This window comes from Equus quagga, chromosome 10 (genome assembly GCF_021613505.1).
Source record: "Equus quagga isolate Etosha38 chromosome 10, UCLA_HA_Equagga_1.0, whole genome shotgun sequence".
Lineage (NCBI taxonomy): Eukaryota > Metazoa > Chordata > Mammalia > Perissodactyla > Equidae > Equus > Equus quagga.
Window position 1 is genome coordinate 117,162,151 of NC_060276.1, and position 15,100 is coordinate 117,177,250.

At 41.5% G+C, this 15,100-nt stretch overlaps 1 protein-coding gene across 1 annotated transcript in view; it reads left to right on the forward strand.

The window, feature by feature from the left end:
• ANOS1 (anosmin 1) overlaps window positions 1-15,100 on the forward strand; it is a 179,382-nt gene that overhangs the window by 21,748 nt on the left and 142,534 nt on the right. The window contains exon 2 of the mRNA XM_046673995.1: window positions 11,004-11,051. Coding sequence (XP_046529951.1) covers window positions 11,004-11,051 — 48 coding nt within the window. The remainder of the gene's footprint in view (window positions 1-11,003; window positions 11,052-15,100) is intronic.

Below are 15,100 nucleotides of genomic sequence, written 5' to 3' on the forward strand. Positions count from 1 at the left end.
TATCTACTTTCCTTTATTGAAACTTGGCTTTTTCCAAAAGCCTCTCAGTTGGAGAAAACTCATTCCCTCATCCTAGATGCACATGGGAGGTGAATGGTTTTCACAGGTTGTGTTTTTCATGGAGCATATTCCAAGATTTCGAGATCTGAGCTCAGAACCTTACTGGGTAGTGTCCTCAGCATCAACCCCTGAGGTACGGAGTGAAGGATGTACCGTGAGGCAGGAGGAGGAGTTGGGCTGCCATGCAGTTGCAGCCACAGCCTTGGCGGATCCCACAGCACACTCTGGAGGTGAGGATACCTTGGAAGTTATCCTGAATGGGACAAGGAGGTTGGTCCTTTGCACTCCAGCCTCAGCCGTGCATTGGATCTGGGCTTTGCCCTAAAGGAGCGCGGCCTCAGACTAGATCCCTCTCTTCAACCAAGTACAATTTCCAGGTGGGGAAGGGGGAGTTTAGCTGTGAAGCATCTGCTCTCACTCTCAGGAGGAATGTTCATTTCCATTGTGTGGGGGGGGAGACATCTGGGTTGTACGTGGCTATATGTAAAACCAGACGATGACTGTTTTATTTTGCTAACAAAGTTCTTTGGGGTTGATCCAGTCCCAACCATTGACAGCCTTGGGCCTGTCATCCATCAGAATTCTTCTACCCTACGTTTTGAAACTCGCTGTTCTACTCTGAGCACAAACACCTACCAAGTTAGCGCTTTGATTTACTTTGTGCAACTGCTCTGTATCTTTCGCAAGACTTCTTCCATTAGCCCTCCAAGTTTGGACCGTCTGTTGGCCGGGAGTTTACCACGTGTGGCCCGTGGCAGGAAGCACTGGGGCACCTGCTGAGCGACAGTCTAGGGTCGGGGCTGGCTCTGCATTCGCCCGAGAGCCTCCTGTCCGGTAGCTCCCCCGGGCGCTTCTTTGACAGGACATTTGGCAGCACTGCTCCATTGACCCTCCCCTTTACTTTCCTGCTGAGTCCTGTCTAGAGCCCATGAGGCATCATTTTAATCTTTTTTTTGGTCAGTACCTTCATTTTCTTGCCCTTTGGCTACTCTCTAGCTGCAAAATCCTAACTCTAAATCCATCAGGCTCTAATAGCTGCCTACTTGGGTGTCCATTCAGTGCTGGGTACTGGCAAAGAAAATCACACAACCATGTGGAGTGGTGTTACTATAAATCCGTAGTTCTGTGCCTCCGGTAAATGTCTGTTCTAGCCCCAGTCCTCCCAGTATAGTCCTAGTCCGCTCTCATCTTCCTTCAGCAACTAATCTAAATGTCCACTTCTCTCTTTAAATTCCCTTCCCATTAACTCACTTCTTTTGGAAAATTACCTCAGTTTTGATTTCCTATAGAAAAGTAAAGGGCACAAGAAGCACCGTCCACCCCAACTTCATGTCAGTAGAAATTCTATGTGCACATTCCATGTAGAGATCATTGAAATTGAAACTGGGTTTACCTTGCGTGTTTGTGGTGTGGGCAGATCTCTGTGTATCTACTGATGATATTCTGCTCCTTAAAGTCACAGAAAATATTTCTAGAGAATATTTGTAAGTTTAACAAGTCATTCACTCATCATTTTTTGAATGCAGATTAGGGAAAGCAGGGGCAGCCCCCGAAAGAGTAACTATCAAGATGTGTCAGTATTGAGAAGCAACGAGATTTGTGGAGAGCCAACATACATTTGTATAAGAGATTTCAACGACTCTAAGAAGCTATGGGTAGCACATCCATTTTTTTGTAACCCTAAGAATTTTTTTTTAAATGAGAATAAAATGGTGATACATGTCTCAATGATGGTCTTTCCTGAAGCATCCTTCATTCGCTCTAGTATCTTGTTGCTTTGTAATATTTTTCATCTGGTCCAGGTGATTTCTTCTGGTTCTCTTGTATTTTTGCGTGAGATTGTGGCTCCTTTTGTTCATATGTCAGTGATAATGTGTAGTACAGAGTCATCTACTTGTGGCATATTCCTTGCTTAAATCCTATAAAGTATTATTAGTTGTAAGAAAATATGAAAGCTCAGACTTTCCTCCAATGAATGGTTACCATACGTCTTTATTCTGTGTGTTTCTGTGCACATGATAATTTTTCCTTTCAATGCCAAATCTTTGTCTAACTATTTTAGTCACATTTTGAATGGTCGTTAAACCCACATGTGTAGAATCAATGATGTGCACAACTCAGTGTAAATGGTGATAGCGTGCACAGCTATGACTAAGTTCACGTGTGAAATGTTGATCACCATGTCACAGCTCCTACCTGGCCAACAATGATTGTGTCACATTCATCACAGTTGGGATAAGATGCACCCTGACTTCAGAGACAATCAGATTGTGTATCTCAGTGAGGTATGGTATCTCATGATTTTGCCTAGGGTTGTTGGAAGGACATGTTCTAGGTCCAAAGAAGCGGGTCATGGTCATTCATCTTGTTTCCAGACTCCCCGCCCGCCTCGTTTCCACCACTTGCTCTTTCTGTGCTTTGTCTCTAGATACCGTGGATTGCAGGTGGAGCCGGGATCCTTGAATGTTCGTGGGGACCCCATATCCCAGGTTGGACAGGAATGGTGGTTGCCACGAAGACTGAGCTGCAGCTAGATTATTAAGCATCCTAGTGTCAGAAAATGCCACCTCTGCTTTTAGACATCCAGCAAAGGGACTGCTGAGGTGCAGCCCACTGGCAGCAGACGGCAGTCCTCATGCCAATGGCTTTTGTATGGTTGAGCTCAAATAATCTTAAATAGTGCAGATGCTTTGCCTTTGCCTCTTGATGACAAAAGCAGAATGTGCTTTTATATTAAACTTTAAAGGACTCTTTCAATCTCATGTTTGTGCCCAGAGACCCAATATGCCGTTTACCGCAGACTTTTTGGGCCCTTTCTATCTTTCTTCCCTATTTCTTTCACTGCTCCTTCTTTTCTCCTCTTCCCCATCTTGTCTTTCCCAACATTCCTCAAAAACAAACAAACAATTAAAGCTCAAGCCATGAAGGCTTCAAAGTAAGGGCTGGAAACAGAAGTAGGCGTGGCCGACTAAAGTTGCCCACCTTGGAGACAACTCTTGGAGCGCTTTGAGGTGAGTGGGCATTCCTACACAATGAACTCAGTACTTCTGCCCTGCTAGACTCCTCGTTGTATTCTGTAAGCTTTGTTTACTTTCTAGACAAGTAGATATGGCGATTGGTGGGAGGTTCCTGGAATTGGGAGAATCTACATGCAATTTACAAGCGAAGTAAAAACCTCAGTGTGATGTCTGAGCATGCCTGCCTTTACAGTTGGCATTCCTCTACACTCCTTCTTGTCCTTGGCATGAAGGAGGAGCTGCGAGGAGAAGGGCATTTATATAGACGTTTCTTTATTTTTTGGGTTTGCCGTGAACAATGCTTTAGTTGTTTGATTTATAGGAAGTGCTCTATTTCTCATGCTTCTCCTACTTTGTAATACGAGTCATTTACTAAATTTTAGTGATTACCTTTAATGCTCCCTCTTAACCTACTTAAGGTTGGATTTATTTCAGCACGTCACTTATTCATCTTGAAATCTTCCTGGGTTTTATGTGATTTTGTGGAGAGGGCACAATTTACCAGAGTTTTCTCCTGAAAATATAAATTTTAGTACCAAATATGGTTTGGAGAATACATATCTGAAATCATAGCTGTGGCAAGAATGAATTAAAGATTAGCATATCTTTTTAGAGGAGATTAAAGTTGGAAGACTATTGCTTGAGCTGTCCTAAGAGAAGCCAATAATTCAGACTCTGTGGTGGGTCCCACCATTCTAATAGGGACAGTAAGTAGTAAAAATTCTGTCCTTATCTAATGCTCTCTCACATTTACAATTCAGTAGAATATTCCCTGTCAAAATTCATAGTAAAATATTAATAAAATATAATGTTTTCCTATATGGTATAGTTTAGCACTTGTTCTATAAATTTTCTTTAGATGATTTTAATTATATACATCTATAAAAAGATGATTAGTGTGATTATTTCTTAAATGATATGTGTTTGATTGTGAATGCAAGTTTCTGTTCAGTTTTCAATATTGTCATGCCAAATCTTCTGGACATTTACTCTACAGGAAAGAAAATAAGGAACCTATTTCCCAGAAGCTCCGCCCAGAGTTCGTGAAAAACTTCTTCAGCTCAGTCTATTTATCTCATTCTTTTCAGCTCCTCCTGGCCTATTGATTAAAGTTTAAATTCCTGTGTATGACCCCCTATTCCATTCACTTATTTCTTCCATCGATAATATTTGTTAAGGCCATGAGAGAGCCAGTGGTGAGTGAGAGATGTAGACAGACTCTGTCTTCAGGGAGGTCACAGGCTGAGGGCAGATGATCATTAAGGAGAAGCAACAAATACATTTATGCTTGTCGACCCTGATAGAGTGGATGGAAGAGAAGTGCAGGGACCTGCAAGAGCTTGTGCAACAAGGGGACCTGTGATAGTCAGAGCTTGGGTGTCAGGGAAGGCTTTCTGGAAGAAGTGGCATTTGCAGTGACTTGAAAGATGCATGGCAGTAGACTTGGTGAAGGGACAAGTTCTGGGTGGAAGGACAGCACTTGCAAAAGTTCTCGTTGGAAAGCAAGGTGCCAGGTGTGAAGGAGTGAACCAAAGGCCGTGTGGCCAGCGCATGCTTTCCAGGGGGGTGGGAGAGGGAAGGGCAGGAATCTGGAGAGAGGTATATTTGTATACTCAAATATTGTTTTCCTGTAGAATTCAGTTAAAAGTGAGATATTTGTGGTATCCAGAGAAATTTTTTTTAAGTGTGGTTAATGAAAAGACCATTTACTGAAGATGATTCGTAACATTTGAAGTAAATCTTACTTGTGCATAACAAATATATACACATAGCTTTTCTCCCTTTTAAGTAGCCTTTATTTTTCAGAGCAGTTTTGGGTTCACAGCAGAACTGAGTAGAAAGTACAGAGTTCCCATTACCCTCTGCTCCGGCACATGCACAGCCTCCCTCACTATCAACACCCCCCACCAGGGGGTACATTTGTTACAGTTGATGACCCTACATTGACAGGTCATTATCACTCAGAGTCCGTAGTTTACATTAGAGTTTGCTGTTGGTGGTGCCCATTCTATGGTTTGGACAAATGTATAGTCGCAGGTATCCATCATTACTGTATGGTCCAGAGTATTTTCACTGCTCTAAAAATCCTCTGTGCTCCATCTATTCATCCCCTCACCCCTGCCCCAGCAACCACTGATCTTTTTAATGTCTTCCTCGTTTTGCCTTTTCCAAAATGTCATAGAGTTGGAATCACACAGTATGTAGCCTTTTCAGATTAGCTTCTTTCAATATGCATTGAAAGTTCCTGAGAAATATTTTGCATGAAGTATACTGTTGAGATGATCACTAGCAGAGATTCATTTTAAAAAATATTTCAAGCCATGGAAATGCCCCATGTCAATTTTATTCTTTTAAACTCTTTTAGCTGCTGTTGAATACGTGAGAAACTTTCAAGTATATTGACGATAGGAATGAACATCTTTATAATAATAAATGAAAGCAGTTATGTTACTCCATGGTTCCAAAATAATAGGAACATATTTTGGGTTCAAATGAATTCCTAAATGTTAATCCATGCCTTCATTTTTAAAAACTTATATTTAACATGAAAACACAATCATCAGTTGAGTCACGGCCAGTTATTTGCAGTTCAGAAGTTGATTGGAAAGGTGAGGTCTCTCGGGTTTTCCGGGATGGTTTCAGTTCACACTGTTCTGTCCTGCTGTGGGACAATAGTCCGGTGTTGTCTTTCTGAAACTGCACACTGATTAGTCTGTTCCACACTTACACCTGGTTATGTTAAAGAAAAGTATGCAGGATCTGTTTTAATTGTCCTTTTTTTCAAATGGTTGTATCTAGATAACTAGTTTTCATTTATCTTTATCCTTCCCTTGTGGGTTGTCTTTGAGTGAATGAAGTGTTTTCTTTACTTGAAGCTTTTGAAGAATTATTTTTCTTTAAGAGAAAAATCAAAAGGCTGGAAATGGAGAGACTTTGAAAATGTCATTGAAATAATGTCTGGGCACAGTTGATTGAACTTATATAAACTCTTTGAAAGTCGGATTCACTAGCATTCATGTTTGATCTAGTTAAACCAATAAAATACAGGATGTAATCTTTATATAATTACAAAAGTCCCGCTGTCTGATCCTACCTCGAGGTTACAATGATGCTTCTAGAGGTAAACGTCTTTCTTGCCTAATGTGCTGTGACTCTATTTTGCTGGCTTTAAGCCAGAACAAGACTTTATTGCAAGTACTGTATTTTATTTTTGTTGTCAAGTGACTTAACTGGTGAAGCCTATTGTAATCTGACTAAGAACTTCCCCCCAGGGCAGGATGTTGAAATATACTGGATTCTTTTATTTTCCATTGCTCTTCTGCTCAAAGAGCATTCCAGGTGAGCAACAGAGGTGGATGGTGCAGGGCACGTGCACACCTGGCCTCAACACAGTGGCCGGAGTTAATCGGGGCTTTACCGACATCCTTGGTGCCATTAGACAGGGTTCTTAGAAGTTCTTTGTAGAGACAAATAGTATGGCAAACTCCGACTGATAAAGGCAGAAGCACAGAGCAGCTGCAGAACCTTGACGTGGGGGGAATGGTTTTAAGAAAAACAGGAAATCCAAAACTCGAAAAGGAAATAGAGACACATTTTGGATGAAACATAAATGTGTGTATGTGTGTGTGTGTGTGTGTGTGTGTGTGTATGTAGAAAATTTCTGCATGGAGAAAACTCCATGAATAAATTCAGAAGACAAATGATGCACTGGAAAATTTTTATAATACCTGTTACAGAAAAATGATTATTAAATCTAATTGGTATTAATAGCTGCTACAATTGATAAGAAAAAAGTAAACAATCCAAATAGAAGTGGTAAAATGCACAGACAATTCGCAGTCAAGGAAATACAAATGGCCAAAGGAAATTAAAGCAAAAATCAGACCATCGCCCACTCACCATATTGGCACAAGGTGGAAGACTGCTCCCTCCCAGGGAAGAAAATGTGGTGGTCTCCCCCGTCTGAGCCTCGCTAATAAGCTCGCACTGGTTAGTGTAGGATGGAGGATGAGCACTACGTATATATAAGAGCTGAGAGATTGTAAATCCAGGATTACTCCCCGGCTCCTGAAAACAATAATGATGACAAACAACAAAATAGCGTCAATATTAACAATGGCCTTTTTTTCTGACATCTGACTCTGTGCCAAACATTTTGCTAAATACTTTACGTGGATTATCTTTTTAATCTTCCCAAGCATCCGATGACATACTATCTTCAGGAATAAAAAAAATCGTTAACATAATAATCTTTCAGGCTTGCTTGCTATTGCCCCAAATATTTCTTTCTGACAGAGCTTTGATTAGTGGAAAATTTTGCTTAAAATGTAGGTGCGTTGGTTGAAGAAGCACATTGATATTAATTCCCAATAAAATGTAAGCAGCAGATAGGCTCTGTGCTGTTGGCTTTCTTCTCAGTTTGATGACTGTGGGAGCTGTGGGATCAAACTGGGAGCCAATTAGACGAGTGTTGAGTTTCATCATGGGCGGGGCAGGAGCGTTTGCATTTGCTGAGCAGCTGAAAGCAATCCTTGCTGGGTTCTTGGTGTTTTTGTTGTTGAGGATTGGCCATTTTACCTAAAGTCAGAGAGAACAGAAGGAAGCTAATCAGGTATGCCATGGACAGAAGTTGTCACAGCTCTAACTCTCCATTTTTTTAAGCCTCTGACATTTATTAAATAAAAAATTTATTTCCGGCAAAATGTCCAAATCCACTGTAATCTTTCTACCTTTTTACCCAATCTCCTCTCCTATTCTCTGCTCTAACCCACCCATCTGTTCTGCTGCTTCCTGAATGTAATGATGTGCAGGACCGTCCCGACCGATCCTTACCTTTCTTTCCAAGACTTTAAATCTGGAGATGCCTTAGAACCCACTGCCAGTATCACCCTGGGTCTAACCACAGCATTACTCCTTGTGATGTTCGCAGTTAAGTTTACCACTGGCTTCTTGACTGTGGATGTTTATTTGGCTTCTATGACTCTCAGTTTCTGAAGTGTAAAAATGGGCAAATGCAGCTCGTGTCGTCATCCGAGATGACTCTGTGGGGCGAATATGCCAAACACCAAAGCAAGTGCCTGCCACGTAGATGTGGTCAAGAGTATAATAATGATAATATTTATCGATGATAATTGTGTGAAAGGCACATTACCCCATTAGTGATGTTTTTGTCAACCACTAATCTGGGGCAGGCAGCAGTTGCCGTGCCTACTTTTTTGGCCCCAGTCACCCTCGCATGGCCTTTGACGGATGCCATCTTTGTGAGTGCTGGGAGCTGGTCCAGCTGCTAGTGTGAGACACTCAAGCAAAGAGGAAACAGGAAGCCCTGTCTCCTGGACCTCACTCTAGCTGTGGAGCTAAGAGGTGGATAAAAGAAAATATATACCACGGCAGGAGAGAGTACGATACATCTCTCAAGAGCAGTAGAGCAAATGCAGCGGCAGTTAAGGGTCCCCTTATCTCCTCCAGAGGTCCTGCCCAACTGTCTGGGAAAAGAAAGATCTGGAAGGGAAGGAGGTGGGAGCTGGGCCCATGTCAAGGTTCCTACCACAAGGTTCCCACCCTCTGACATGACTCAAGGAGGCTGAAGGTCCTCAGACCATGACCCTGGTGAAAAAGATCTCCCAGAACTGGCCTTGACCCAGTCCGCAAGATCAGAGTCCATTCACTTCAGCCCTGAGTCTCTTTAGAAGGTACTTCACCACTTTCCATCCTTGGGTAATGAGCCTGGAGCACTCGAGTTGAGGCCAGGGTGTGCTCTGACAGATGTGGTCCTTGGGAGTCCCTGCAGGAGCCAACCCTGCCCAGGGCAGGTGGGAAAGCCCCTTCCTGGGCAACTTGGTGAGGGTGGCTCTCACTTAGGAGTTCTCCAAAGCTGCCCTGGACCCTGCTCTCAGCTTTTCCATAGTGTGCTTCTCAGTGTCTGGCCCCTGCTTTTTGCAGTTGTCACCCTGTTTATGACTGCACCTCAGTCTGCCTGACCCCGGGTGAACTTTTAGTTTGTCACCAAGCCAAGGGCTCCTTTTATGAGGGCACACACAATGCCCTCTCTCTTGCACCCTTTGTCTTAACACCTCGTTTCCAGTAATTAACCATGTCCACTATTGGTCCAGCTTTGACTCGTACTCAATCTAATTATTTCTCTGATGTCAACCCTGCCAAAAATCATACTTAACCTCATCCCAGGCTATTCATATACTTTCCCAGCTTCAGTCCTCGCTTGTCTGGCCAACGAACATTGATATGTAGATAGAGATGAGGGCCCCCTGAGGAAGCATGGGGCTCACAAGGGGGATGAGTAGGTTGATACCAGATTAGCTAAAATTGTACGTATGTGTAGCAATTTTGGGGAGTAAAGGCTGCAAAGGAGAGTTAGGACCATATCACAGATTTAATAGTTAAAGCTTTACCATGGGACTGAGGTCTTTTAGCCCAATGACGTCCAAATAGAAGAGGAAAATTTCTAATTCTATACAGTTGGGAATTATTCAGTGGTTTTGGGAATCCTATATTATCAAGATATATTTTTGGGAATAGGATATATTAATATATATTATTGGGAGTGGAAGAGCAAAATGTGGTATATACGTACAATGGAATTTGACAACAAAAAAGTGAAATACTGATCTTTGTGACAATATAGATGAAGCAAAAATCCTGCACCATTTAGGTATAATGTAAAACATGAAATGGAAGAAGCTAGACACAGAAGACCACATATCGTGTGATCCCGTTTATATGGCGTGTCCAGAACAGGTGAATCTATGGAGAAAGAAATTAGATTAGTGGTTGCCTGGGCCTCGGGGGAGGAGAAACGGGGAGTAGCTTCTAGTGGGCACAGGTTTCTCTCTGGGCTGATGAAAATGTTCAAAAATTAGTGGTGATGGCTGCACAGCCCTGTGAATGTACTAAAAACCATTGGATTGTACACTTTAAATGAGTGATTTTTATGTATGTGAATTATGTATCAGTAAACTTGTTATAAAATATTTTTAAAAAGATATGTTAGTTCAGTTTTCTTTCCTCTCAACTGCAAACATAATACTATTCTCTCCATACCGATGTTCTTAAAACCAACAGTTTAGAAGTTCAAACGTAGGAAATGAGCTGCTTTATTTCATATCTCATCCTTGAACTTCAGAGAACTGGAGGCTGTAGCTTCTTAATTATTGGATGATGGTTTCTACCCCAGCCTAGCACAATCTGACATAAAATATCGCAACCAAAGGAAAAACCGTGACCTAAGTTTTAGTCTTTCGAAGGAGAAGTTTCAAGCAGAAATTTGAATGCTAAGGATAATCTATCATAGTCCTAACGTTGGTTGTGCATAGAGTGAATGCCAAGCCATGCTGAGTGGTTTATGGATATTGTTTCCTTTAGTCATCCCAGTGCCCTCATGCATGAGATTTTGTCGTTTTGCTTTACAGATGGATAAACTGAGGCACAGAGATAGTCTCTTGTCCATAGTCACATGTCCAGTAAAAGGGAAAGAAAAGGCTTTTGCCATGGGATCTGACTTCCAAGCTAAACTCTTATTACTGTGAATTGATTGAGATCAAAAAGCCTGCAGGCTGCCCAGCTTGTAAATTTACCAAAACTGGTTACTACGGAAGAAGCATGTAGTGTTCCTTTTCCTGCTGGCCTGTACTTCAGTGCTCACACACCGGGAGAGATGGCTCAGACATGCTTCCTTTTCGACAGCTAGAGACGTTTATTATTTTATGTGTATTTATGTCATGAAGTCAAGGACAAAATAGGATTTACATTAGAAACATATTTTCTATCTTAGGAAGAGAAACATATCAGGATGGTGAAATTGGTCTTTTGTTAATGCAAGTATTTAAAAATTATATTCACACGCACATGTATATGTAGTTTTCGTTTAGAAAGTTATTTAATGCATCAATATATCTTTTATTTTTGCAGAACAATGGTTCCCTGGTTTGGTGTCAGAATCACAAGCAATGTTCTAAGGTACGTTCCCTACTATTGTGTCAGTATTTTTAAAAACTTAATTTTGGAATAATTTTAGAGTCACAGGAAGTTGCAGAGATAGTACAGAGAAATCACAGGTACTCTTCGCCCACTTCCCACCAGTGGGTACACTTTATGTATTTGTAGGTCAAAAGCAGAAAGTTGACATTTGTACGGTGTGTCTAGTTCTGTGAGGTTTGATGACGTGTAGATTCAGTTAGTGGAGCCGCCACTGAAGTCAAGATACATGTATTAAAATTCTGTATACTACATTATTTCTCTCTTTATTCTGTAGTTTTTTTACTAAAAAAAATTTTTATGGAGAAAGCATCTTCCGGTTAGACCAGAAGATTTAATGCATTCTGCTTACCCCTAAGTTATTTTGTATGTAGTTTTGTTTGTATGTCGGAATTGCTGGTTAAATTGATTTGATTCTTTAAATAAGCAGTCTCTTTTCTATTCTTGAGTCTTTCTTGCTCCCTGCACATTCTCTAAAGTTGTCGTTATACTCATTCATATGTTTAATAGCTTAAATTCTTACCTCAGTCCCAAAACATCAGAACCTTTAAAATAGATACATGTGATGGTACTTGAGCTCCAGTCTGGAAATGGAAGGAGGTTTTATATTCAGATTATATAAATGAATAAAGCTTCAACTTGCTAAAAATATTGGCGTACCTTTGGGATCGTAATAGTGTTTGATGAGATTTATTCCATGGACATTACTATTAGACCTAAAATTGAAGCATTCCTTTATTTTATAACCAAATTTCATGTGAGCAATACGCAATAATACTGAAATAGCATATTTATGAAGATCGTTATTATTTTGAAGGGTCTTTCAAACACATTATCTCAAAGAAAATGATTGTAGAATAATATTCCCAAACCCAAAAGCTTATTGTAATGATACATTCCTACATTTGTGCACGCATTGTCATCTAATACACATGAATGCTATTACAAATAGAGCAGAATTATTATGTGAATGTGAAATAATTTGGAGAAAAAAAGCTTTGCTTAGCTCTGACTCTAGATCCTGGGCAGAAATGAAATGTCTGGTTTATGATAATTTTACTCGTTTTGTATAATATCATAAGCATTTGCTTTGATAAGCCATTTTCTGGTATCTCTTATATTAATTGTTCTTCAACTGGAGTTTTGGGTAATTTTTTTGTGTCACCATTGCAGGAAAGATGCTGTCTCTCACTTTCTCTTTCTCTATATACATATATATATAGTCTGACTGGATTTTATAAGTGGTGTTTTTGTCCAGTTTTGTATAAATTGAGTATTACATAAATGATAATTTTTGTTTCAGTATTACTTCTCATTTAAGCACCCCCTTTCTCCTTATCCTATCAAGAAATTAATTCTTTTTTACACCTGAAATTTTAATGGAAGAGTTTCATTTGAACTGTTTAAAAAATATCCTAATTAAAGAAAATTGCAGCTCCAGGGAACAGATTGTCAAACCCTATATTGTAATTGAATGATCAAGGCTGACATGAGAGACTGAATTTCACAAGAGAAGAAATCAACTCCTTTTGCCCCAAAGCAGAAATGACTCAATAAGTCACAGCTAACTCCAGCAGAAACTCTGGAACCTTTCACAAGGCTGACAGGAATTTAAGGGTTGTCTTGAGTCCGAATCCTTGGGAACGAATCTTACATGTTAATCAAAGTTGATCTCCTTTGGGTGTTATCACTGCTGGATACATTTGCAGATCCTTGCAGTTGGCATTTCTTTTGAGACTCAGGAAGCACTATGTACGCTTTTCCTCTGAATCTTTAGGTGAGCCGTGGTCAAGTCGGGAACGCTGTCTCCCATGTTGTGCTGCATAGGCATCAGCAACTTGAAAAACCATTTTGAAGAAATATTGGGACCGAAGAGTAAAAAATATCAAAACCAAACCCAGAAGTAATGTTGATGATACACTTTTCTGAATATGTGTTAAAAGATAAGGTTGATATTTTATAGAAACCACACACTTTCTAATCATTTCTGGTTATCATCTGCAAAGGCTGTCCCCTTCAGAGTCCCTCCAGAATATGATCACTTCTTCCTGTCTAACTGCCCCCTCTGTCCAGTCTGCCATCCTCTCTTGCCTGGACGGACCCAGGAGCATCCCGTTGGGTGTCCCAGCTTGTATTCTTGTTCCACGTGGCTGCTGGAATGACCCTTTAAACGTATAAGTTGAATCACGCTGCTGTCTACCTTAAAACCTTTTGATATCTTCCCATCTCGCTCAGTCTGAAACGCTGATCCTGTCTTGTCTGCCTGTGCTCGCCCTCCAACTTTCTCCTTCTGCTCTTCCCCGTCAAGGCTGCTTTCCCTCCACCCGGATGCTCCTTCGGCAGAGAGTCACCTAGCCCACCCTTCTTCTCACTTGCGTCTCAGCACAAATGCCACCCTCTCAGCCTTGCCTTTCCGGATCACCCTTCGCCCATTTACCTGCTCCGTTGTCCATATCACACCCGACATGGCATTATACAGTTCATCCTTTGTTTGCTGGGAGTCTGTCTCCTTCAGCAGAGAGTAAACTCTCTGGGGCATCCGCTCTGTTCTCTTTCTTCGCTGTGCTGTCCTCAGAGTCTACAATGGTATTTGGCACAGAGTAGCTGCTCAGGTATTTGTGATGGATGAATGAGTGAATGAAGCCCATACATTACATTTTTTCCTCTCCAAAGTATATCATTACTGCATTACCTTTAGGAAAAAGTAATATAGCATCTATTTTGTACCTGTGTAACTTAGCGTGGTTGTTACTCGTTGGGGGATTCTGCGCCTTTTTTCTTTGGTGAATCCGGCATAGTGAAATCCGCCCTACGAACTAAAGGGTCTTCGGCAGCATTCCACTCCTGGATGGTATAGACTAGTGACGTATGGTCCTGCCGAAGTGGAAGCCAGTGGTTCTTAACCAGGGGCTATTTTGCTCCCAAGGGGACATTTGGTGGTGGCAGAAGACATTTTTGGTTGTCGCAGTTACTGGCATCTAGTGGGTGGAGGCCAGAGATGCTGATAAACAAGCTACAATGCACAGGGCAACCCCCACAGCGAAGAGTTACCTGGTTCCAGATGTCAGTAGTGCTGAGGGTGAGAAACCCTGGTCTGTGCATTTTGGGAGTTATGAAAGAAGTTAAGAATATAGTCTTATTTTCAGCAGTTTTACCTTATTATATGAAAGAAAATAAACATATAATTTACTGAGCGTGTGGTTCGTGCCAACTGCCCTTTCAGGGGCTTGTTTTGTGGAGGATTCCAGTTCTCCTCACATGCTCTCTAACGCGGGTGGGTGGATTGCTCTTTGCCTCTTAATCTCGTTTCTCCTCTTCTCCACTAACCCAAACCTAATTCCTCACCTAAACACATTGCCACCTAGAATTAAATATTTACATTCCCCCAAGTTCCCTTGCTGCTAAATATGGCCATCTCATTTTCTAGTCCATTATATGCGGGTGGTATTATTGTGAACGACTTTCGAGATGCCGCTTTATTCTTTGTTTTTGTTTTTGGTGAGGAAGATTGGCCCTGAGCTAACATCTGTTGCCAATCTTCCTCTTTTTGCTTGAGGAAGATTGTCCCTGAGCTAAGGTCTGTGCCAATCTTCCTCTATTTTTTATGTGGCATGCCACCACAGCATGGCTTGATGAGTGGTGTGTAAGTCCATGCCTGGGATCCGCACCTGTGAACCCCGGGCTGCTGAAGTGGAGCGCATGAACTTAACCACTATGCCACTGGGCCGGCCCCTCGAGACGCCTCATTAAAGGGAACTGATTTAGCTAGAAAATGCACTCATTTGCTCTTCCCCCTTTCTCTCCTCTGCTGCTTAGAATGCAGACCAATGGCAGAGGCTCCAGCAGCTATCTGGGGCCATGAGTTACCTTTGAGGATGGAGGCCAGCCTGACAATAGCTAATAAGAAATGTAGAAGGATTCTGGGTCTTTGATAGCATGGAGCCCCCGTAGCAGTCTTGAACTTCTCAAATTATTTGCGTGTAGGAGGCAGATAACTTTCTGTCTTGTCTAAGCCACCGTGCTTTTACATT